Source organism: Equus caballus, chromosome 1 (assembly GCF_041296265.1).
Source record: "Equus caballus isolate H_3958 breed thoroughbred chromosome 1, TB-T2T, whole genome shotgun sequence".
Lineage (NCBI taxonomy): Eukaryota > Metazoa > Chordata > Mammalia > Perissodactyla > Equidae > Equus > Equus caballus.
Genome location: NC_091684.1, coordinates 173,615,919 through 173,641,939, shown reverse-complemented (window position 1 = coordinate 173,641,939; position 26,021 = coordinate 173,615,919). Strand labels below are relative to the sequence as shown.

At 46.7% G+C, this 26,021-nt stretch overlaps 1 protein-coding gene across 5 annotated transcripts; it reads right to left on the bottom strand.

Moving 5' to 3' along the window:
* Positions 1-1,468: 1,468 nt before the first annotated feature.
* On the bottom strand, positions 1,469-26,002 carry ABHD4 (abhydrolase domain containing 4, N-acyl phospholipase B). 5 transcript variants are annotated; one of them, XM_070240729.1, is made up of 8 exons: positions 25,884-26,002; positions 25,132-25,245; positions 10,149-10,237; positions 8,033-8,405; positions 7,723-7,877; positions 5,827-5,938; positions 3,675-3,861; positions 1,469-2,947 (listed from the first exon to the last, which is right to left on the bottom strand). In XM_070240729.1, exons 3-8 carry the CDS (start codon positions 10,186-10,188, stop codon positions 2,858-2,860), a joined length of 957 nt encoding a protein of 318 aa, XP_070096830.1. In that variant the 5' UTR covers positions 10,189-10,237; positions 25,132-25,245; positions 25,884-26,002; the 3' UTR covers positions 1,469-2,857. The 5 variants fall into 5 exon arrangements, with proteins under 5 accessions (XP_070096830.1, XP_070096843.1, XP_001490467.3 ...); XM_070240742.1 differs by lacking the exon at positions 25,884-26,002 and adding an exon at positions 25,685-25,860; XM_001490417.6 differs by lacking the exons at positions 25,132-25,245; positions 25,884-26,002 and adding an exon at positions 13,520-13,790.
* Positions 26,003-26,021: the final 19 nt, after the last annotated feature.

Here is a 26,021-nt window from a genome sequence, read left to right as displayed (position 1 = left end):
CTTTTGATTTTACCTCCTAAACATTTCTTGCATCTTTCTCCTCTGTGTGTCTACTAGCCACTGACCAAGTCCAAGCTACCAGTATCTCTGCCAGGACTGCTGCAGCAGCCTTAAAGTTCCCCTGCAAGGATTCATCCTCCTCCAATCTACTCTACAGAGCAGCCAGAGTGGTGGGTTCAAGTCTCAAATGAGTTTCTGTGACGCTCCCCACCCTACCCTGACCCTCACTCTAGATATTTCTTTCCATTGTTTTTAGGATGAACACAAGATTCTCCTCACGCCCAGAGGACCTGCAAGACCAGATCCCCACCTACCTCCTCAGCCTCATCTCAGAGCCACCGTCTCTGCTAATAGGCCTTTTCACCTGCTCCTCTCCACAGATGCTCCCCCAACCCCTTCACCTACCCTTCGTTCAGCCTCTGCCGTCATCACCTCTGCAGGAAGGCCCTCCTGACCTCTTCTAGGCAGCCCTTTTCAGTTGCAGTGTTATATCGATTTATAGCAATAATTTGATTAAGCATGTCTCTTTATGTAGAATGCAATTTCCCATGAAGGCAGGGACCCCATTTCTTCACAATTGTAACTCTGGTGTGTTGCATGCAGTAGGCTCTAAGTAATTACCAACTCCTCCATATGCCAGGGGTGGCAATCAAGCCATATCCAGTCCCAGAGAAGACGCAAGGTCCTGGGATGGGTCAGAGCTTTGTAATTATACCTAGGAATCCCATTCATTTGTTCATTCATTCATTCACCATGACAAACGTAATATTCTGTGGAATTCTGGGCCTAGCTGGAGTCAGCCAGAGCACAGCAGGCCCCACTGGTAACGATCTGAGAACTTTTGAACACTTGGCAGATCTCATTTCTCTTTCAATCAAAACCAACATTCACTGAACATGAACTAGGTGCCCCTTGTCCTTAAGTAGCTTATGGTCTAGGGAGGAAAGACAGACGTTAAACAAGTGACCACAAGTTCATGAGTTTTACAAAGGGGCAGTTGAGTGTCCCATGGAGACACAGAAGAGGGGGAACAAGTCCAGTCTGGGGGGTCAGGGGAAGGCGTCCCTAACAAGGAATATTTGAGCTGAGACCCAGAGGATGAGTAGGAGTTAGGCTGTAGGGAACACTCCAAGTGGAAGCCCATGTAGAGTGAACTTCGGAAGAGAGGGTCATTTAATGGGCTACAGGGAGCACCCACTTCTGCCTAATTCTCCTCCTGTGAATTGGAGCTTGGCCCATCCACATTCCTCATCCACCCTCTGAGGGGGCTAGCTGAGATGGTCTGTGCTGACCTGGAGTCTGGGCTGGGTCTAGAGGGCAAATGCTGTGCTAAACGGGAGAGGGAGTGGCGAGGGAGCTGGTAGATCTCAGGGGCGCCTTGGGACTCAGGCATCACACGGGCTGTTGTGAATTCAGCACCACTCCCAGCTCTCCTGTCGGAGCAGTATTAAACAGCACCACCACCAGGTTTTTACTCATTTCTTTATTAATATAGAAAAGGAGCCCAAGGCAGCTAGACCAGTAGTACAAAGCACCAGGGGTTAATACTATTCTGGTGAAAGGGTTGGCTTTACAAAAGTGAAGGAACAGGCAGGAGCTGCCCTGGTTCTGGGGCCAGGCCCAGCCTATTGCCCAGAACCTCTGAGCAGCACCTGGAAACAGCCCCTGGGAGAGAGTGACAAGTAGGTTGGGGGCAGGATGAGCTGGAGACCAGGGGGACAGATGGCAGAGATGGAGGGCCAGGCAGTGAGAACCATCCTGTGGCTGCTGAGGACAGGAAACTGCTGGCTTGAGGTGCCCCACTAGACCGTGGGCAGGGGCTCACGGTGGACCTCAGCTCTGGGGGCAGGTAGAGAAACCCTGCAGATATTACATAGCATGGAGAATCCAGACCCAGCCCTGGGGCTGAAGGGCCTTTCCCTTCTCTCTCCACCAGGGGCCACCTTTGCTCCGTACTACAGGTGGGGCTTCAGGGCCCAAGGCACAGAGGGAGGCCCAGAGGCCTCCCAGTTGGGAAGAGGCAGAGAAGGAAGCGCTTGAGTGTCCCCAGCTTAGGCAGCCAGGACTGAGACACGGCAGAAAAACAGCACCCCTGTGCAATGGGGCTCCAGTCTGGGGCAGGGAGGGCTTACCCTCGGCCAGTGACCAGGGCCAGCCCCATGGCAATGGTGCCTGCCTTGAACCTTAGCAAATGGAGACTGCAGACCTGGGTTGCAGCCTTAGCTCTTCCTGGAACAGAGCTGTATCACCATGGGCCAGCCATGTGCTGTTCCTCCTCCATTAATAAGGGCTTTGGAGATGATCTCTCAGGTCATGGGAAGGACTCTGAAGGTCAAGGGAGCTCCAGGACCTGCTCTTGGTAGTTAAGTGGGTTCCCAGCAGACCCTGGATGGAACTGTCATGGCACAGAGGTCAGGGGGTGATGGAGGAAGATGTTCTTGCATGGAAACTACCCCCACAAACACTCCAGAGCTACGAAAGGCTGCTGAGAGTCTCTCCTGCACCCAGGGGAAGAGAGGCCACCGTCCCCTTGGCCCAGGGAGGGAACGTGGCTCAGTGCAATCTCTTCACAACTACCATCTGGGTAACAATTGGCATGAAGAGAATGGGGTGGCATTATGCAACCCTTTATATTCTTCTCTGGGGTGGGGAGCTCAAGGCCTCTTGTGGCTTCCTCCTACAGCCCTTAGTGTGGGGTGAGGAGTGCTCTTCTTCACTCTGGTCCTGCCCTGGGGACAGCCCAAGATTCTGCCTGGCTGGCACGTTAGTTGGTGAAGAAAGGACAGATGGGTGAGTAAGCAGACAGGGAGGTGAGAGCAACTCTCTGGCTTTCTCCTCTTCCTCTCGGGAGAGCAGCTCAATCAACGGAGTCACAGATCTCTTCTACCACAGCATTGAAGATGTGTGGCTGGTCTGCATAGACATGGTGCGAAGCACCCTCAATCTCCTGTAGAAAGAGGAACCCGCCAGGGGTGGGAACGCCCTTTACTCCAGGTACTGGAAAGCTGTTGCACCATTTCTTCTCCCTTAGACTTGCTTGCCTGTCACCCATGAGCACTTATCAGAAACAAGGGTGTACCTTTCTCCCCAGATCTTGGCTCTTTCCTGTGGGAGCCAATGAATCCCAATATCCCATTCTCCTTCCTCTATGGCCATTCACTGTATCTTGCCTTCCACAATAGCCCCACCACCAATCTGCTCATTTCATCCACAGGTCCGGTATACCAGGGCCCATTAGGCACCCAGCCTAATTAAGCACATTCATTAGCAAATGAGGGTGGAGGTGGGTAAGAAAAAAGGGAAGGTGGGAGTGTGGTAGGAAGGCTTCATGGTAGCCTCTACTATTCGCTCTCCTATTCATGACTCTGATTTTGGGTGAGAATTATAGGAGGGCTGGAGTAGCAGCATGATGTCTGGGCCTGGCTACTAGACAAGAACCTGGCTTTTAGCTGAACTGGGCAACACAGAAATAAGAAGCCCCTAATTATGATACTATAGGGAGCCAACCCTTTCAAACCCACTGCCTTATCCCAAACTGTCCATTCCTCTTTCCCCTCTGACTCTTCCAACACTCTTCTCTACCCCACGGCTCATCCATGCTGAGAGTTGATCAGCATGTGCTGGCATTCAAGGCACATTTCCACCCCAACCTGCTCCTCGGGTGGCCAACGTACCATGTCTCGGACATAGGAATCCGGCCGCTGCAGCTTCACCTTTTTCCCTGTGCTGGTATCTATCCAGGTGTTGGCCCCATAGATCATGGTGATGGGCACATCTTTTCGAATCAAGTGAATTCGCTCTAGCATGGGGCGCCGGGCCCAGCCGAAGGACTCCATCATGCTTTTGAATGCTGTCTCCCCACTGAAGAAGCAAAACAGGGTGAGGCAATTAATAGAAGAAACCTCGTGTCATAAAATGTCAACTTGCTGGTCTCTTCAGAGGCAGTATCTCTGTCAGCTTTGTATTCCTCTCAGAGCCCAACACCGGGCTCATTAAATGTTGGTAAGATTAGGAGATGGGACTGAATCGCCAGAGGCCTCTTGACACAGAAGAGTTAAGAGGGACGCACTTGTGAAAACTCCCATGACACTGAGCATTGCCCAAGAGTGCAATGGGTTAATGTTTATTCAACAAATATTTACACGTCATACCCTGAGCTGAGTGCAGGGACACAGGAACAAGACAGAAGTGGGGCCTGCCCTCCTGTAGCTCACACTTTAGGCATTAAACAATGTAGCGTACACCTTAATTTTCTCATCTACAAATTGGAGAGGAGTTATAGCCACTTTATTAGGTCATTGTGAGGAAAATGAAAATATGCACAAAGATCCTAAGTGTAGGTGAAGCTAAGCAGGGTGGCTGCCAAATATTTTTCCCTGGCCAAATTCACGTTTTCCAAGGGAATAGTAAGAGTTACCACGAGCTTGTCAAGGTTACAGTTCAGAAACGCTCAGGGGTTATAACATCGTGTGATGGTGTTTGGTGGGAGGGGACTGGTTATCACTGATGTCATCTCTGCTTCTTCCAGCACATGATGACTTGCACGATGATATATTCTGTGGCTTAGTTTGGGAGGCCATTCACTATGCAGAACTACGTCTGGGGCTGGGGTACGTTCTGAGGAAAGGGCTAAGGTTGGGCCTGTGGGGCCTTAAGGGGGTATGAGACTGGCACTGAGCCCAGTGGGGGCTGAGGGACTAAGAACAGGAAGCAGGGGCCTCCCCGATTTGACTGCTGGCTGAGTTTCCATACCTCCGCCTAAGTGGGGCCCTTCGATAGCTGAGCTCATGAGGAATGTCGGTCGGATGGACAGTTCCCACACTGCCTGAAGGCTGTCTGGGTTTGAGGCTAATGCTCAGACAGCGCTGTTGGAATGCAAATCCCAGCCTTCTTCACAGCTCTGGGCTCAAACGGAGGAACTGGGCAGGCCTGGAATGAGGTAGGGCAGGGGTGCTGCTTCCTGTGACCTTGGCTCCCCTGAGATAACTCTCAGCAACTTGGGGCGAGGCCACTGCAGAGGCGGTGCCACCAAAGCGGCCTCATGGTATCAGTCACTGCCCGAGCGGAAGATTACCTCCCTGACTGCCCTGGCTCTCAGTTGCCAAGACTGCAGATCAGCAGGCTTGGTGGGCCTACTGTGAGCAGTCATAGATAAGAATGTCTCAAGATTCCGGGGACAGCCCGAAATCTCCAAAAGATAGGGAAGGAGTTCCTGTCCTAACAACAAGTATTTCAAGGTATGTATATTTAAATTTTAAAATGCATACTCTTTCAATCAGCAATTCTATTTGTAGGAATGCATTCTATAGATACAGTCATGTGTGTGCAAAGGAAGATGTGCAAGGAGCTTCTCTGAGGCACTGTCACATGACATCTCAGACAAGAAATAACAAGGAAATCTGGGAATTGCAGATCTGGGAAAGAGGAACACTTCAGAAGACTTCTTTCTTTCTTCCTTTGCTTTTATAAAAATGCCATGTTCGTTTCACTTTTTCAGTTAAAAAAAACACATTCTTTTCAAATATCTCCCAGACTCTTGCCCATCAGGCTAACTGCATATCTCTAGGGAAGAGTAAGGGTCTCCTCTAGACACAGCGGCATGTTGAATGAATCTAGTATCTTCTCTATCCCTTTGTGCCTATCCCTGGGGAAGTCTCTGGAAATGATCAACTCTGCTAATGCCTGCGTTCCCCTAACTGAACGAGAGCTTTGTGGAAGAAGAAATACAGCACAGAAAGATCCCGGGACAGTTCTGGAGTTTTCCAGCAGCTGGAGCTTTATCTCCAAACCCGTCCATCCTGAGCTGGCTCTGGGAGCTGCCCTCACCTGGGATTCTGTGCGTTGCAGTGGTAGATATACTCTGATATGGTATCGTCTTCAAAGAAGTCTGCAAACTTGCGCTTGAAGTCTGGTCGGAATCGCTGCACCAGGCCAGGCCCTGGGAGGGAACAGAAAAACATGCAGTGGCCAGTTTGGGTGGGGGAAGGACTCCTGCCTGTGTCTGCTTTTAACAACTTTAACCAAACATCATTTCTCCTAAGGGTTTGTTTGCTTTGTACGTTTAACATCATAGCGGCAGAAAGCGTGTGTGAGTCTTTTGGGAAACGCCAGATGATTACAAATGAGAGTCAGCTGGTGACCAAAGAATTTAGACAGTCTAATGTCACTGAGGAACCAGATTATGTTCAGCTCAATGAAGTCCCTAGATCTTTTCCTTCATGGATCACAAGCCCCACAGGAGTCCATGGTTGAGACACTTTTCTTTTACAGTCTGAGCTATGTTCTCTTTCTCCCTAAGACCCTTATGGCCTATAATAGCTGAAGGTAGTGGATGAAACTCACACCTCCCGAGAGTCCTCTCATGTCCAGGCCTGTAAGAGAATATGAGTGAGAGGTAAACGTAACACTGGCATCTCTGACTTGGGGCACAGTTTTCGAGCAATCCGTTCGCTTCACCTTTCTCTATATAGTACATACACAAGCAGGAGGGCACTGAAAACAGACTGTGAAAATTGGGCCTATGGGTCAACTTCCGACCTCGCTCTCTCTTCTGGTCTTCTTTCTGTACGTGAGAAGCAAGGGGTGAGGGATGCACAGCTGGGATCCCGTGGGGCCTGGCCTCCTCCACAGCTGCCAGTCAACCTCCCCAACCATACTGGCTCTGATGCCCATGCATGAACCTGGCCAGATTCAGGTCCAGAAAAGGGACAGTGGTTAGAGAAGGGCCTCTCCCTGGAAAAGGATCAGAGAGACTCTGCTAGAGTTCCCAGTGCTGGGAGCTCTAAGAAGGTCAGCCCCCTGCACAGTTACTCTCCTTTGGCACCTGTGTCTCTTGTTATCCTTCCTTTCTCCTAAAACTCCTAAACTTCTGCCTTCTACTCAAATGCTCATTTTTCTCTTTTATACAGAGCCATCTGTTTCTCTTGAAGGATGTAGAGAGACAACTCTTACTTAGGCATTAACAATTAAGTCATAATTGGCTACTGAACCTCTCTACGTATACATAAGTCATCAGTGCAAGATAGAGAGTCACCAGTCTTTTCCAGAAAGGGAATCTGCTTTTCACTTCATCAGAGTAAAAAGATCCCCAGAAAGGAAGGTGTGAAGGCAGAAGGCTGAGAACTACTCATTCTACTTACTCTGGCTTACTCTTCCCAAACTCCTTCCCTCCCTTCACCCACAGAATTTGTGACAGCCCCTAAGTGGTGAAGATGTGGTGTTTGACTGGAGCAGGGCACGGTTTAGAGGGGCCCGCCTGCCACTATGGGTTATGGCGGAGGCTCAGGTTCTGATATCTCCCTGCTGCAGGTGCTAGGTGAGCTGTGGAGTTAGGATCCAGGGGTGGCTTCCATGCTCAATCACCAACAGCTTGCCATAAACTGACACGAGCAGCACAAGAATTCAGTAGAGCAAGAGTCACCTGAAGGCCCCTTTCTCTCTCTCTCTGGGGGTCTAGCCAAGGCACAGAGTAATAGTTCTGCTCCGTCTGTCCCTTGCATAGGTAAGGTTTTCCCATGTAGATGAAGGGGAAAAAAAGACCCTTGTGAAACTGCAGACCAAGAGATCTGGTCCAGATTAATAGCTTTAAATAACAACGCTAGGCCCTTTCTCACTTTTCATGAACAAGTAGGGTGGGGATGGTCGAGTCCAGATGCGGTGGGACTTCTAGAATGCGACAGCTTTGGTTTGAGGAGATAGTTTGTTTATCCGCAGGCTACTTACCCCAGGGCCCAGCTACTCGAAGAACAGCCAGTGGATTGGAACGCCCTAGGACAGAAGCCACAGCCTTTACCCAAGTTGGGGGTGCACGGATCTCACTGGGGTCAGTCGGTCGGAGGGGAAAGCCCCATGGGTCCACCAGGATGAGGTGTTTAACTCTAAAAAAGGAAAAATGAGAAGACAAGTTGCATTTTCTTAGAGATATCATAGTCCTTAAATCCCAGGAAGAAGAGAACTATTGGAAACTAATCCTGGAAGGTTCCCAGCAAGGCAAGGAATTAGGTCATGAGCGAGAGGGGTGGCTCCTCCTTACCTTTCAGGGTATTTGATAGAGTAAGAAGTGGCCAGGAATCCTCCCAAACTGTGCCCCAGGAGGATCATACTGGGGATCCCCATGGTCTCCCGCCATGTCTCTATTGAGGTCACAAACTCGTCCTCGGCCCCCTCTGGGTCCCTCGGGAATGCTGGCCTCGAGCTTCGTCCAAAGCCAAGCAGATCGAAGGTGTGCAGTGTGCGGCGGGCACTCAGTGAATCCATGTTGAGGATCCAGAGGCCCACGCCGCCCCCGAAACCGTGCACCATCACCAGGGGGGTGCGGTCCCTGAGCTCGGGGCTCACAGTCACCGTCCAGATCTTGTTCTGGTTGGGGAGGGACACATATCGGGCCAGGAAATTGTTCTGGAGACCTGGGGAGAGGGGAATCCAGGGCAGAGCAATAAGACTGTTTTCTGACAGCATCATCATTTTGCCTGGACTACCTTTCTCTGCATTTCCAAACCCTTCCTGACCTCCTTCACCCCTTTCCTTTCACAGCTCTCTGACTGTACACGCCAAGAGCTCAACTCCAAGCACAATTTGTAGATCACCTAGACTGTAGGTAACAAGAGGGACCATCTTATTCTTTGAGGCTCTTTGCCCAGCTCCCTGTGGACCCAGGGTGGCAGTGACGCTACTGATGCCAGAGTTCCTACATCCATCACCCTTGTGCCTGTGTGTACTTGAGGCTTAACAGATGGACAGAAATGCCCTCACTAAGGGTATGTGGGAGGGTAGTTTCTGACTAGAGTTGAGCCAGATGGAGCAGGTGAAGGGTGTGGACTGAATCACAGGCTTACTCCTCTTAGAGACAGGTTGAGGTGGGCAGTGGTTGCCCTGCTGGCATGAGAGCAGTCACGTGACAGAGCTGCCTGGGAGAAGTCCCCTGGATCCTGGATCCTGGACAGAGGCTTGAAAGCTGTGGCTGTCCTGCAGCTGCGCTAACTCAGGCCCATAGGAGAGAGGGCAGGGGCTGGCCCCATGGCCGAGTGGTTAAGTTCACATGCTCTGCTGTGATGGCCCAGGGTTTCACCAGTTTGGATCCTGGGCGTGGACCTAGCACTGTTCCTCAAGCCATGTTGAGGCAGTGTCCCACGTAGCACAACCAGAAGGACCTACATGTAGAGTACACAGCTATGCACTGAGGGGCTTTGGGGAGAAGAAGAAGAAAAAAAAAAACTGGCAACAGATGTTAGCTCAATCTTTTTTTTTTTATAATTTTTATTTTATTTTATTTTAGGAAGATCAGCCCTGAGCTAACATCTGCCACCAATCTTCCTCTTTTCACTGAGGAAGACTGGCCCTGAGCTAACATCTGTGCACATCTTCCTCTATTTTTATATGTGGGATACCTACCACAGCATGGCTTGACAAGTGGTGTGTAGGTCTGCACCCAGGATCTGAAGCAGCAAACCCTGGGCTGCCAAAGCAGAGTGTGTAAACTTAACTGCTGTGCCACCTGGCAGGCCCCTAGCTCAATCTTAAAAAAAAAAAAAAGGGAGAGAGAGGGCAGCCATGGCTGGGGCAGTGGGTGCCAGGTAGGGAAGTTCATATGGGAAATAAGAGGAGACGTGGCCCAGGGGTCTTGTTTGAGCCATTGGCTGCTGCCGCTCATGGGGTGCCCTGCCCCAACATAATCCTGACATGAGAGCTGTTCTGTGGGAATCCCAAACTATTCTGGTAACCAGATAAGTGGGGGGCCTAAGTGAGTACAACACAAGGAATAGAATTATTAGAGAATACAGGACTGCTGGTCCTCGGATGGGAAGGTGGAAAATCTAAGAAGTGCTTTTGGGCTTGGAAGAAGAGGGAGGGAGAGAAGGTAGAAGGGCAGGAGAGAACGCGTATTTGCATGTGTTGTGTGTTAATAGCTGGTGTAGGGTTTGACGTGAGGTTGTGGGATGATGGACAGGGAGGGAGACACCGAGGAACCACTATCATAAAATATGGTGTTCTCTGTGCAAATATCGTCCCTCAAATCGCTGACCTCCCTTCCTCCCACCCCAAGCACTGTTAATCAGGAAACAGTGGGCTCAGTGTACCAGGCTCTGGGAAAATCCTGTATCCTCCTTGGGCCTCCTGAGGGAGGTGGACAAGTCGTCCCTTCTACTTACACTGGAGGATCCTGGCTTCCACATTCTTCAGCTGAGACATCGAAGTGGGTCGCCAAGTGGGCAGCCAGCTACTCAGCCAGCCTTGAGGCCTGGGACAAGGAGACACAGAGACTCATTGGCAACATTGATGCTCTCAGCCTTGCTGACAGTTACAAAAGAGCTATCAGGGTACAGGGTGTTTCCCTGGCCCAGAAGAACTGCCACTCTGGCAGTCAGCAATTCCCTTGCTGCCTGATAGACTGTTACTCTTCTCTGGTAAATGGCTACTAACAACAGCATGACATTTGTTTCAACAGATACTCAGAGCACCATATGCACAGCACTTTACAGTTTACAAAGCTCTTTCACATTTATTATCTCATTTGAGCTTTACAACCTCCCTTTGTTACTGGTTATCACATTGTTCAAGGAGATTACCGGGGGAAAAAGCCAACTTTTAACTACTATTTCAGGACTGGATGTTCCTTTAGGGTAGGACCAATTCCCATGCCACTTGCCTTTCTGGCAGGGCACTGGGTTTGTGAGTGTCATTTTCCAAGTCCTTGGAAGTACAGAGCACTGTGTCAGTGGCCAGTTGGGCTCTCAGGCAATCAATCAGTCCAGCCTTGAACAAAGAGGTAGGATAGGCAGGAAGCAGGAGGCAGAAGACCTGGGTTCAAGTCCTGCTATGATTTACTGACAGGACACAGGTTGCTTCTGGCCTTGTTTTCCAGATGATAAGATGAGTAGAAAGCTCACGTATGTCCTCACCTCCAATGGCATGCAGTAAAACAGATAAGAAAGTCCTCTTTTATATCCAGGGGACTTCAAGCCACTGCAGGTTAGAGGTTAAAAGAACGAGTTTGAGAATTTAAAAAAACCCTGGATCTGAGTCACAGTACTATAATTTATGAGCAGAATGGCTTTGGCCTGTTAAATAACCTGTCTTTGAGTGTCTAGATATGGAAGGGACCTCATTAGGTGCCTGGGACTAATGAGATGCTCAATGAATGAGTTTTTACTATGCCTTTTCTGTCCTATATGATATTTCTCTTTTCTTGAACTCTACCTGGATGAAGGGGATTACAAGATGGACACTACCAGCCATGGGAAGGGTCTGTGAACATCGGCATAGTCAAGCAGGGGCACAGTCAAGCAAGTGAGGGAATGAGGGGATCACCACCAACCCCTTTGGCACACACTGGGCATCCTGATACATCATTTGAAACACAGAATTTTAGATTAGGATGGTTCCTTAAAAATATCTAGTCCAGCCTCTTTATTTTACAGATGAGTAAACTGATGCCCAAAGAGGTCACACAGCTAGTTAGAAAAAGAAGCAGAACTAGAACCCAGATCTCAAATCCAGGTTTCTCTGTACCTCTCCTCGGGACATTCCAGCCTCAGCTTTTCAAGGCCATGCACAATATTCACAGCATATAAACACATTTTCACACTGGTCTCTGTTTTCTGAAAGGAGGTGTGACCGAAAGCCAGAAGGCCAGAGTTCTAATCCTGGCACTGCCACTGACCAGCAACATGACTTTGGGCCCATTATTTAGCCTTTCTGTGTTAGGGTTTCCTCATCTTTAAAAGGGAGGTGATAATAGTATCTAGCTCATAGGGTTGTTATAAGGATTAAATGAGTCAATGCATCTAAAACACCCAGCACATCTAAAATGCCCGGCTCAAGATAAACTCCCAATCAATGTTCTTTTTCTCCAGCTAAATCATAAGGGTCTATATTCCCAGTGTTTTGCAAGTAGCAACTCTCAATGACTGCTTGAGACTTGAAAGAAATACTGAGTTTGCAGCTGAGGGTGGTACGTCAATGGCTTTAGCCAGATGAGAGCTGTCAGTCTCAACCAATCCAATCCCAGACTCTGAACTCTGTAATGCTCTACTGGAATTTCTTGTAGGCTGGAAGCACGGGCACCAAGACCACGGAACTTTGCCCGTCTTAAGAGATAAACTTTCTCTCTAAATCATAGAGACTGTGACAAGTCAGACCATGACATCTGGACCCCAGATTGCCTTGTATCTGCCCAAAGCAGCACTCAGGAGAAATGCTGTCTCATGGAATAGCATCATGGGCTGCTCAGCAGCTACTCTTCAGGGAGAACTCTACATTGCCGATCTTCTTCACCAAAAATGCTACAGGTCAAGCACTGGAAATGGTGCCTGGCACCCCATCTGCTCAATACTATTGGGGAGGTGAGGGCTGTGGTGGGAAATTGAGACAAGGAGCAGAGAAGCCACTTAGCCATGCACTTAGCCTGGCCAGGGTGTTCTCTTTCATCTAGAGTGCTTTTATCCTGATGGGGGTAGAGGCAGAAGGGGTTCTGTGCTGAGTGAGAAGCCTGTCTGGACCTCTGTGATCTGGGACACGCATCCCATGGGCACTGGCTTCTTCATTTGTAAAAAGGAGCTGAACTACCTGTATCTCTACCAGCGCTAATATTCTGTGTTTCCCTAAGTCATTGTAGCCATTGCAAATTTCCTCTTGGAGAAGTCATCTTAGAAAGCAAACCTCTCCTGGGCAGTTCCTTGAAGCCCAGGAAGCTATTACTGTCAATAATTGGTTTTCCAAGCTGCTGGTTCTGCAGCTCTGAAAAGAGGGAACATGGGATCCAGAAAAAGGCCCTGTTCTGGTGAAACCAAGGCTTGGCTGGGAGCTGAGTCATTCTCCAAGCAACTTTTCCTTGCTCCTATTAGACTCGGAACTGCTAGTCACACCACCTACAGGTGGCATCCCTAACCTGATGCCCTTGACAGAGTCGTAGCAAATCACCAAAGCCCTAATTCTGAAACCACAGCATTAAGGATATTATTATGATGATGAAAAACATTACCAACTAGGATCGCAAGCTAAGTGTCTCGGTGGGCGAGAGCTAAAGAAACTTGCAAGCCCATTCCTCCAGACCAAGCCCAGCGCGGTGCAGCCCCCCCTTCGTCCCAGGCCCTCTTCTTGCCAGGCTAAGCGAGGCTCTTCCTGCACCCCCGACTACAGTCCTGGGGCGACTCCAGACTAGCAGACCTGGTTGCTACCCCCGCGCGTCCCACAAGCTTGCTTCGGGGGGATCTGAGCAATTACCACTAAATCCAAGCCCGGGGTAAAGCGACCAGAGGAGAACGAAGAGCGATCTGAAGACTAAAGTGGAAAGTCAGAATCACTGAGCTGCAGGCAAGCTTATCTTCCATCGCTCTCCTGGCTCTGCCGCTGCCTCTTCTGGGCAAAAGCAAAGCAAGCAAACGCAACCCCCAGCCCTCCCCTAAAGCCGACCTGAAAAAGGAAAGGCGGGAAGGTGTCTAAAACTGTTCCTCAGCCACAGACAGTCCCAGGATCATGGCCCAGAGAGAGAGACAGAAAGAAAGAGACAGGATTAACTCACTGCTGCTCCAGATCATCAGCCATAGTAAACAAGCCCTGCCGGGTCGAGCCAAACCAGCCCATCCCTCCGCCTGACGCCAGCACCAGCTGACCCAGAAGAGGATAGGATAACAAAGTGGGGCGTGGCCAGCGCCGCCGGGCTGGGGGCGGGGCCCCAGGGCGCCCACGTGGGTTCTGAACCTTGGCCCGTGAGCAAGACGGGTATGAGCTGTGTCAGATGTGTGACATGAGTCCAGGAATGTCCCTGGGGTCTCAGGGTAGGACGGTAATCCTGGCCACACATTTGGGGGACAATGAGGGAGAGAAGTAGTACTGAAACAACCGAGTCCCTCACAGGAGCTCCATCAGCCTTCTGTTCTCTCATAATTAAAAAGTGACAGAACTACTCTTTGAGCCTCCTTATTATAGCTCACCTATAATTGATTCCGCCTCACCCCCACCCCGTGTCCCTTCTAATCAGATATTTAAGATATTTGTGGAGACAGCACCATTGGCTACAAAGGGCCTGGGGGCTTGTACCCCAAGTTGACTGCTGGATTTGGCAAATGAAAAACAGGACGCCTCAAGTTGAATTTCAGATAAACAACAAATACTTTTTTGGAATAAGTATGTCCCATGCAATATTTGTGACATAACTGGGCATCTCGTATTTTATCTGGCAACTGTAAACCTATGCGACATATGCCAACATGCAGTTCCTCTGTTCTAGAGATTTCCCAACCTAGTTCTCAGGGAAGATATGGCTCAACCCCAGGTCTGCCTCAGTTTGGAGAATCGCTGCCTCCCCTCCCCTCAGGAGGGGCAGCTGAAAGGCTAACCTACAAGGCTGGGTAGGCTTAGGTAGCTGGTATGGGCTGTGGGGGCATGGAGGCGGGTGGCTGGCTTAGTTCAGAGGTCCTGACTATACTTCGGGCTTGCTCAGCAGAGGAGCCAAATGTTGAGGCTGGATCCAGAATTTACCCGAACAGGTAAACAGGGCCTGTTGTCCAAGCAGCTGTCAGATTTTAGGTCATCCCCTTGGTTAGGTTAAAATGAGGCTGGGGGGTGATGGAGGGTGAGTGGGAGAATGCTGGTGCAGAGGGTTTGCCCAGGCATTTTTCTTTAGCCCTCCTGCAGAAATCAGGAGATTCTGAGGTTTCTTCTTTCTTGTAACATAGCATTAGGCGCCAGCCCCGTGGCTGAGTAGTTAAGTTCGTGTACTCTGCTTCAGTGGCCCAGGGTTTCGCCAGTTCAAATCCTGGGCAAGGACATGGGCACCACTCATCAGGCCATGCTGAGGCAGCATCCCACATGCCACAACTAGAAGGATCCACAACTAAAAATACACAACTATGTACCAGGGGGCTTTGGGGAGAAAAAAGAAAAATAAAATCTTTAAAAATATATATATAAACACAGCATTAAACTGATCTGATTGTCATTATGAGGGCTTAAGGTTTAAGAGAATGGGCATTTATAGAGCTTAGAGGTGTAGGAATTTATAAGATGTGGGGCAAAGTAGTAGAAATAGCAGAGGACCTGTCTCATTCATTCTTTCAACCAACTACAGTGGTCCTAAACTTCAGTGTGCATAAGAATCATCTGGAGGGCTTGTCAAAAATTCAGGTTTCCAATCCCTATGCTCTGAGATTCTAATTAATTTGGTTTGGCTTGATGCTAAAAGCTGCATTTTAAGGAAGCACTTCAGATGCTGGAGTTCAATGAGACTCACTGGTTAATAAGAAGCATGGTTTCTGGGGTCTGAAGTTTGGGTTAAGGTCAATCTTGGCTTTGCCACTTGTCCATTGTACGCCGTGAGTAAGTTATTTAGTGTCTTCTAATTTTCTTCCTCTGTCTTGTGTCTTGTGAGGATTAACCAAAATAAATTAACATTTAGTACATTTATTTATGCTAAAAATGTTACCTTTATTATTATTATCATCATCATTATTATTATATACCTATTCAAAGCCAAGCATTATGTTAGGCACTAAGAATACCATTATCAAAAGGAAAGAAATAGTCTGTTCTAGTGGTAAACATAGACTTTCTATCTGTTGCCACCCTAGGCTATTCGTCCCTTTGCAGAGCTGGCAACTTTGTACTTGAAGCTCAGCTCAAACCTCCCCCCTTCTGAGGCCTTTCCTGACCACAGGGTCTAAAAGAGAGCCCCCCACCCCAGTCACTCTTTCATTTTACTCTATCTTATTTTCTTCATAACACTTATGAAGTCATCATGCATATTTTTTTATTTATATATCATCAGTTTCCCTCCCCTGAAGCCTAAGTTTCGTGGGTGACCTTGTCTGTGTTTTTTTTTTTTTGGAGGACGATTAGCCCTCAGCTAACTACTGCCAGTCCTCCTCTTTTTGCTGAGGAAGCCTGGCTCTGAGCTAACATCCGTGCCCATCTTCCTCTAGTTTATACGTGGGACGCCTACCACAGCATGGCTGCCAAGCAGTGCCATGACCGCACCCGGTATCCGAACCAGCGAACCCCGGGCCACGGAGAAGCGGAACGTGCGAACTTAACCGCTGCGCCACCGGGCCGGCCCCGACCTTGTCTGTTTTATTCTCTGCTTTGCTACCAGCACCTAGCACAGAGTAGATGCTCAGTACTTATTGGATAAATAAATGGATGAAAAGTCTAGTGAGGAGGCAGATATGTAAACAGTTACCTATAAAACAATATGCTGGGGCCGGCCTCGTGGCTGACTGGTTAAGTTTGTGTGCTCTGCTTTGGCAGCCCAGGGTCTCACTGGTTTGAATCCTGGGCACAGACATGGCACCGCTCATCAAGCCATGCCGAGGCAGCATCCCACATGCCACAACTAGAAGGACCCACAACTAAAAATACACAACTATGTACTGAGGGCTTTGGGAGAAAAAGGAAAAATAAAATCTTTAAAAAAAAAAAAACCAAGCGAAAAACCAACATGCTAAGCGTCAAGGGTTTTGGGAGCTGTATTCTAAATTGTCCCATATAGGAAATTCCTGGCTATATCACTCTGAGACAGGGCAACAAAATCTCCCACTTTTCTGAAACCCTGTAAGATGGAGAACGTTTTGAGGAAAGGGTGACCTGGCTGGAACTGGTATTAGATAGATCTCCCTGGACCTCCCCTCAGGAGGCAGTGCAGAGAAGCATTTGTACTTTGTTTCTATGTGCCAAACCAGCTTTAGAGTAGAGGTTTCTTGCGTTGGGGAGGAAGATTTTTCCTCTACCTTTCAAAGGTTCTTTTGGCCAGTCTAATAATCTAATTGACATGAGACTGATTAACAGGAAAAAAACAAATTTATTTATTTATTTTGAGGAAGATTAGCCCTGAGCTAACATCTGTTGCTAATCCTCCTCTTTTCGCTGAGGAAGACTGGCCCTGAGCTAACATCCATGCCCATCTTCCTCCACTTTATATGTGGGACACCTGCCACAGCATGGCTTGCCAAGCAGTGCCAGTGCGCACTTGGGATCCGAACTGGTGAACCCTGGGCCACTGAAGCAGAATGTGTGCACTTAACTGCTGTGCCACTGGGTCAGCCCTGAGAAAAACAAATTTAATTTCTACATACGGGAACCCCATATACACGAGAGGTTCAAGGACAAAAAGGTAAAATGAGGTATATATGCCATCCTGAGCTAAGAAATGGGATGGGGGCGCTGGCCCCATGGCCGAGTGGTTAAGTTTGCTTGCTCCGCTCCTGCGGCCCAGGGTTTTGCCGGTTCAGATCTTGGGAGCAGACATGGCACCACTCATCAGGCCATGTTGAGGCGGCATCCCACATGCCACAACTAGAAGGACCCACAACTAAAAAAATATATACAACTATGCACTGGGGGGATTTGGGGAGAAAAGACAAAAAAACCCCACATTGGCAACAGTTGTTAGCTCAGGTGCCAATCTTTAAAAAAAAGAAAGAAAGAAAGAAAAAAGGAATGGGATAGGGTTCTGGGGCCTCAAAGGGGAGGAAGACAATTCACAGGATGATAAGAGGAAGAGCAGATGTTTGGTAATCAGATATTTGCCCTGCCATACAGATGGGTCACTCAGATAAAATTTATTTCTGGTAATAAGTTTCATTCTGGGAAAGACTCCCAATTTAAATTCTTCTAGGTAGCTAAGGGAGGGGCAAAAATTTCTCTTGAGCTTCCAGGGTCTCCATTGCCTTTAGCTCACAAAAATGCATATGCCAAAGTGGCACATTTTGGGGAGGCTTATTCTGAACCCCTTCACTTGGAAGCAGGAAACTTGAAGGTATGGAAAATGCCTTTTATAACCAAAGTTAACAGATCCCTTAAGGTGTCCCGAGAGCTGGGATATCTCAGGATTGGGCTGGATCTGCTAGAATTATAGAGTGGAGAAGACTCTCAGTGCCTGCTCTGGGCAGGCTTCTGGGGAGAAATGTAAGGTATTTTTTCCCCTTGTATTCAAGACAAGACACACTATGCACAAATATGAAAGAATACATCTTCCTTCTACCTACAACATGTGTGATTAAAGTATTAATATGGTCTTTATGGATGGAAACTAATTTTGACAAACTCTCTTTCCTGTACCTGTAAGTCACATTAAATATTCCAGAAGTAGGTGGAGCTGATAATCTGATAGCCCAGGCCTGGCAGGGATAGATCATTCTCTGGTTTCAAATGGGTGTTACTGACTTTTGAATGAACTATGAACAAGGTGTGACCTTTAGATTAAACACAGGAGCTGAGTGGAATAGTTCTAGAATTGTTCTATCCAATATGATAGCCACTAGCCACATGTAGCTAGATTTAAATTGATAAAAATTAAATAAAACTTCCTTAGTCACACTAGCTATATTTCAAGTGCTCAATAGCCACATGTGTCTAGTGGCTACCATGTAGTACCAAGTGCACAGAGACACTGTCATCATCACAGAAAATTCTGTTGGACAATGTTGCTCAAGCAGTGATGATTTAGGCTCCATGTTGTGGAGTGTTCTGCCCTCGGAAAGGACAATATGGTAGACTCTGTCTTGGGTGCAAGGGATGGCGTGAGACTGAGGAGTTCTCTTTATGGGACTCCCAAAGACTAGGAGGGAAGGAATTCAGAAAAACAAGCCTGCAAATTTGTTCTACTCCTTCAGGGAGTGCTAGGAGTTATGTTAGGATGAAAGGTTATGGACTCATTGAAAATATTTGTTGCTTTTGTGGGGGATCAGAATTGGCCACCCCAAAATGTGTCTCTTTCCCTTGCCTTATTTTTAAGAACAAAGACTCTGAAATAAACTTTGACCTCTCCCCTAACTGCCTAAAAGAAATTTGACTTAAAAGGGCTGTCTCCAAGAGAAGCCATCACCACAGATAACTCTAGGTATTGGTGGACTGTGAGGGTCCTTGCTAAGCCAATTCTTATCAAAGTTCTGTTTACCAATTATTTGCTTTTCCACTTCCATGTGAATTGCCTTCCTCTCCTTTGAAGTCTCAAACCACTACCCCCAACGCCCTCCTTTGTCTTTAGCTGAACATGATATTTAAAGTGACAGTTTCAGCCATTCTGGTGGCTTTTCATTCATTCATTCAGCTTTCCTGGGTTTCTCACATGTATACATGTTATAAAGCTTTGTTTGACATTCTCCTGTTATTCTGTCTCATGTCAATTTAACTCTTAGACCAGCCAGAAGGACCTAGAGGATAGAGGAATTCTCTTCCTCCCCTACAATTTAATAAGACTTAGGCCAGAAACTTGATACTTTAGAAATTTGACTTTGTGCTGTTTGCAATTTGATTTGTCTTAACATTTTCTTTCTGAAAATAATAACCTATTTAATCTGTTCTATTAGAAAACAATGTAGCTTTTCAACATAGGCTGGGTAGAATGGCTCCCGCGAAGAAGGGTGGCAAGAAGAAGGGCACTCAGAGATCCAGAAATTTGCCATAAAGGAGATTGATACTGAACCTCTTAATCTCAAGTACGTGTGCCTGATACACAGCAAACCAAACACTTAGACATCGATGCTTGGAGATGGAGAAAGATTTATTCGAATTGGCCAAAACGAGTAGGTGGGAGGCGGGTTCACTCAGATCCACCTCCCCAAGAACAGAAAGCAGGGGGTGTTGTAGAGCTAAGGGGCTTGGCAGGAGGAGCTTCGGGAAACAAAGAGGTCATTCCCTATAAGGCCCTGGGAAATTCAACGAGGGAGGGCTGAGGGCCATTGCAACCTCCCCAAAGGTGTGCTCTGTCTTCTACAAAACAATCTCACAAATCCTCTGGAAAATAAACTCGCCAATCCTTGAGACCCCTGAATCATCCCTCAAGTTAAACAGGAAAAACAGCAAATTGGTTTAATATCTACAGTAACCCTCAGACACCTGGCTTCAAGATGGGAACTCCAGATGTGCGAATTGACACCAGGTTCAACAAAGCTGTCTGGGCCAAGGGAACAAGGAATGTCCCACACCTATCCACGTACGGTTGTCCAGAAAACATAATGAGGATGAAGATCATCAAAAAAGCTCTATACTTTGGTTACCTATGTGCCTGTCACCTCTTTCAAAAACCTACAGTCAATGTGGATGAGAACTAACTGCTGATTGTCAAATAAAGTTAACTGCAAAAAAAAAACAACCAAGGTAAAAGAAAAAACGATTTCTTTTTCTGTACTCACACCAACAACACTTCTGACACCAAATATGTGAATTTTCCCACACCAAGCATTTTCTAATTCTCAGCAGACACCAACTGGATGCCTTACAGTTTAACTCAATTCTGATGCTAACTGCCTTGAGTTAGTGCAGATCCCACAGGTTAAGGGCTAAGTCCCACAAGACTGTCCCCTTCTCCCACTTCAGACACCATTTACAAGACCAGATTGTCACTTGTGCTTCTGACTGACTTGCTCTAAATTAGAGGTTCCCACAACCCCCTCCCCAGGTTTGAGAATTTGCTAGAATGGCTCACAGAACCCAGGAAAACAGTTTACTTACTAGATTACTGGTGTATTACAAAAGGATACAATTTAGGAACAACCACATGGAAGAGATGCATAAGGTAAGGTTTGGGGGAAGGGGCACAGAGCTTCCATGCCCTCTCTGGGTGTGTCACCCTCTCAGAACCTGGATATGTTCACCAATCTGTAAGTTCTCAGAACCCCTTTGGTTAGGGTAGGGTTTTTTTTTTTATGGAGGCTTCATTACATAGGCATGGTTGATTAAATAATTGGCCATTGGTGATTGATTTCAATCTCCAGCCCTTCTCCCCTTCCCAGAGATGGGGGTGGCGGGAGACTGAAAGTTCCAATCCTCACATTGCTTGGTGGACTCCTCTGGCAACCAACTCCCACCCTTAGAGGCTGTAGGGGAGGAAGACATTTCCTCTACCCTCTCTGGGTTCTTCTGGCCGGAGAATGAATTAAATTCACATGAGACAGAATAACAGGAGAAAATTAAACAAAGTTTTATAACATGTATACATGGGAGAGGCTCAGGCAAACTGAGCAACTCACCAAAATGGCTGAAGCCCCCATCTTAAATATCCTCCTCAGCTAAAGACAAAGGAGGATGTTGGCGGTGGGGGGAGTCAGTTACAGGAGGTTTACGGACAAGCAAAATAAACAGGAATAAGATTATTATGCAGATTTAAGTCCTCGCCTTCTGCATTGAGAAGAGTTTCTAGAGATAAGGTCATCCCCCCTTCTTCCTGGTACAGAGAAGAAGACACCTTTACAGATGGAGATTTCCTTTACAATGTAAATGTCTCTTACAAAGGGTAAGTAAATTCTACTTTTCAGTTGCTTTCCTGTCTGCAGTTATTAAAAGTAACTAGCCCCAAATAATCCTCATGCCAAAGAAACATATCTTGGGGTGGCCAATTCCAGGCCCCCACAAGGCTTTCCAGAAGTCACTTTATTAACATAAGCTCAAGTATGGCTGAAGGAGGCTTGTTATGAACAAAAGACTCTCCTTTCACCTTTATTGCTCTGGAGCTATTTCAGGAACAGGGGATAAGCCAAATATTATAAGAACAGATGCTCCTATTGCTCTTATCACTTAAGAAATTACAAGGATTTTAGGAGGTCTGTACCAGGAACCCAGGATGAAGACCAAATATATACTCCTTATTATATCATGATATGGAATTGAAAAAAGATGGAGTCTCTCCTGTTAAGGCACTAAAATGGAGCCAGGCGGACAGGATGAGAGGAGAGGAACAAATTCCTCCTTCAGGATGAACTCTTGAACTCCTTAGATGCCTGAAATGCATCAGCAAGTCTTCTCAAGGAAGATAAGATTATTGGGACCGAGATCTCATTCTTGTAAAGGTCATTTTCTACATTCCTAAGTTTTAATGGCTAGTTTCAACTGACCCTCATCCCATGACTACCTTGCACCTGAAATTTGTTAAAAAACATTGCTTTCTCTTTTTTTTTCTTTGCTTTTGTTAGCCACAACTATAAAACACTCCCTCTCCCTTCAATGGGGGGAACACAATTTGAGTGCTACTTGAATCTGTGTTCCTGGGCTGCAATCCTAATAAACCCTGAAGCAGCTTTTTGTTTAAGTTTCTCAGAGTCTACCTCAAAAGGTCAACAACAATGTCATATAAAGAGAGAAGGTTCTGGCCATGCTGGGGCCAAAGTTTAAAAAGTGGAACTGGCATAGGCTACAGTAGAGAGAAATAATAGGAAGGATCTAAAGGAGAAAGTGGAAATACAAGGGACAAGAATTGGAAGAGGGACTCTTCTTTCCCACGCAGAGATTTTCTTTAGAAGGGTCCTTTTCTTTGGAGGATTTGTGTTTCCTTTGATAAGGAATGTCATTTCTTACTGTAGAGAGACACACCGTAAAACCATGGCCTTTGCTCATGAGGGGTCCCCTTGTCTCTCCACTCTCCCATTGTTTTATGATGGTTGAGTTTTGAAGGATAGCAGAATATGCCACCCCTAAACATGCCACTTTAGCATAAGGATTATTTTGAGTTGAAGGCAAGTGAGAAGCAGATACAAGAAAAGCTCTCTGCCCTCCGCCTATTTGCCTAAAACCAGGACATAAATTTGTACAGGTGTCCCCCCATTCCTCTCTACCAGGAAAGACAGAACTCTAGATCCTTATCAGCCCAGAGAGAGCACCAGACATATTTACATAACAAAGTTTACTAACTAGCTCTTATTTTTCATTAGTTCTCTCATATATTTACCCTCCCACAATTATCTATGACAAGAGATTGTCACATTGAGGTATATGGGGTAACTATTCCAGTTCAAAACTGATTCAGCTTGAACTAGAAAGCCTGACTTATGGCCTATCAAACATACATTTTACATCTGCTTATCCATTAAAGAATGCCTCTCTTAAGATAAGAATGCACACTTCCCCTCCTATGCCCTATTGGTAATGCCCTATTGGTAATGCCCAGATTAGTCTCTTTCCTGACATCAGGATCATGTTGACTGCTAACTGGCAACTGCATACCTCTTTGAAATTTTGATGTAAATGTATCCTGGGTGTATTGAATGTATGTTCTTTGTTCTAAAAGGATAAGACTACCGAAACCTAGGCTTCTCCAGAATGCCTTCTAAGGCCTTCTTGGGTTATAATCCTCACTCTGGCTCATAATAAACTCACCTCAATTTTGATTTATAGGTTGGTTATGGATTATTTGTGTTGACAGCTGCCCTAGAAACTCAATGTCCTTTTCCTTTGTCTTGTCACTTCTCTAAAAATCTATTGCTTTTTTGTTAAGATGCTATATAAGCCCAAATTCTAACCACCCCTTTGAGTTACTCATAACTGAGTACTCCCGTGTGTGTGTGCGTGTGTGTGTGTGTGTCTGATGTATATGTTAATAAACCTCTGCTTGTTTTCTCTTGTTAATCTGTCTCTTGTCAGCTTAATTTACAGGGCCAGTGAACTTGAGGATAGAAGGAAATCAGTTTTTCCTCTCCATCAGTGTTTTAGTCATACAGCTCCTAAGATCTACTCTGACTTCAGCTTCAAATTATATATTTGATTTACCCTGAGAGCCATCTGCACTGCAGTCCCTCCATCTTTTGCATGCCCAAAATATTGAGGCTCTGAGGTTTGCCCAACTTTTAATTATTCAGAGTAACAGGGGAAGCAGACATAGAAATTACCAGGATTAATGAATCCTGGGCCAGCTGGTGGTGCAGCGGTTAAGTGCGCATGTTCTGCTTCTGTGGCCTGGGGTTCGCCGGTTGGAATCCTGGGTGTGGACATGGCACTGCTTGGCAAGCTGTGCTGTGATAGGCAGCCCACATATAAAGTAGAGGAAGATGGGCACGGATGTGAGCTCAAGGCCAGTCTTCCTCAGCAAAAAGAGGAGGATTGGCAGCAGATGTTAGCTCAGGGCTAATGTTCCTCAAAAAAAAAAAAAAAAAGCAAACATTTACTATATGTCAAGTATTACGTTAGTGCTTAACGTTAACATTATCTCATTTAATCCTCACAGCTTTCCAATGATCCAGGTATTGTTAGTTATTTCCATTTTATAGAGAAGGAAATGAGGCTGTCAGACTAATTCATCATCTTGGATTAGTCAACTAATAAACAGCAGAATCAAGGTTCAAGCCTGCACTCTATCCACTCTGGACATGAATATATCATGTATACATTCATGGATATATCATACTCTGGACATGAATTTTTACATATATTAATATTCTGACAAACTATCGAAACTAAGGCTAGTATTAGCAATTTCCTATTGACACATCAGTCAAAAATGTTTCAATGATTATAGAATCATAAACTGAACACAGTACAAGGCCTTTTCTTGCTGTGTTAGTAGTCCAGACTAGGTGTTTGACTTTGCAGGTCTCAGAAAAAGATGCATTCAGTAAGTGAATCTGATGTTTTTCATCTCTTCTGCTTTCCCCCTTTGGGAGTTCCTGCTTAGATGCTAATGATGATAGTCGACCTCGATCAAAGACAGACAAAACAGAAGGGAGAAACTGCTGGAAAGAGCCTAGCTGACGGAATAGACTCCCCTAAGGAATCCACTCCTGAATGATTAAAAGGCATCAGCCCAGCTTTTAAAGTTTGAAGTTGAATACTGGTGAGGAAGCTACCCTCCTACTTGCTGATGAGGCAGGGAGAAAGGTTCAACTTGTCAGAGAAACTGATGCTTCTTGCCTTATTATATTCAGATAGGAACTGGCCTGGTTATTCGCTCTTTTTTTTTTTTCTCAGCAACATAAGAGTTTAGGCTGAACTTAAGTTCATATAGCAGAGCAAATCTCCATGGGTGTGAATATGAATACATCTCTTCAAATACATTGTAAATCTTTCTGAGGACATGGGTTATTCCTCTTCCTTCTAGAAGCTAAGCAAGGCTTTGCTCACCAGTACATTTGTTGAGGCTAATACAGCTTCCAGTTTAAACACAAATAAAAAGTGAAAATGAAGGAACGTTGTCGTTCACTTGCTGTTTCAGGAATTTTGCTTCAGTACCTAGGATGGTTCAAATTTATTAATAAACCTGGTTATGTGCAACTTGCAGCTAAAAGGTGACATGAACTAGGCCTGGAAGGTCAGATGCATGTGAAATTAAAAGGGTAGCAAAAGCCAGAAACTAAGGTGGACACTATTTTTTTAAAAAAGCTAAAATGCTAAATATAAGTAGCTAATCCTACTTTTAAATACAAAAGCTCAAACCTTCAGTTTCTTCTGCAAAATGAGTTGGAGGCGGTAGGGTTTGGACCAGGAATGCTCTTGCGGGCCTTTCAGCGCTGACATCCTGGATTATCACACCGGGTTCAAGATGTCAGCCTGGGAGTAGAAGCTTGCTAAATTTGATCACACACACTGTGCACTTTAATCGACTGTCCCTCTCCCCTTATTCTACCCTCCCCTTCCGTCATCTGCGGATCTTTTAAGACGGTATCTGATTCCCCTGAGAGCACCTACAATTTAGCACACCGTCGGTCCCGAGGACTTCAGGTGCTCAATAAACGTTTGCTGAATAAATAGAACACCTGAGGCCTTAAGTTCTACCGCGCTTACTCGTCAGCGCCCCTAGCGCCAGATCCCGAGTCCAGTTCAGGGCCCGGTAGTGGTCAAACTCCCTCCCCCTGCCCCGCTCCTCCCTCCCTCAATAACCAAGTCTGAACTGGAGCCTGCACAGTGATTGGCTGCTGTGGTTCTCACTGTGGGGGAACTTGATTTGCTCTAATGATCCGGGACAGGTATCTGCAGTCAGCGCCCTTACGAGAATTGGGGCCGAGCCAGTACTGAACCCCAGGAGCGCCAGGAATTGCCTCAAAGCAGATCCAAACAGTTAATCTTTGAAGATGCAGGCAGACCAAACAGAAACGGAACCCTCGGGTAGCTACGCCGTACGCTGTAAAACCTCTCCTCCTCTTCCTCCCAAAGTAGCTTGTTGCCAGAGCAACCGTGGGCGTACCAACCTGGTAGCGGAAACAGGACAAAAAAAAGTACACGTCTCCGGCCCAGGGACAAACCTTTTGCGCAGGCGCAATAGCTTTTTCGGGCTGTAGTTCGCATTCTGTAGATATATTCTGCGTCTGCGCATTAGTTGTTTCACC

Coding starts and splice junctions, on each gene's coding strand:
- ABHD4 (XM_001490417.6), bottom strand. CDS start 13,581: ATGGGCTGGTTTGGCTCGACCCGGCAGGGCTTGTTTACTATGGCTGAT. Junction 8,406..10,148: donor GGAAGCCAGGATCCTCCAGT/GTAAGTAGAAGG, acceptor CCCTCTCCCCAG/GTCTCCAGAACAATTTCCTG. Junction 3,862..5,826: donor TGCAACGCACAGAATCCCAG/GTGAGGGCAGCT, acceptor TTGCTTCTTCAG/TGGGGAGACAGCATTCAAAA.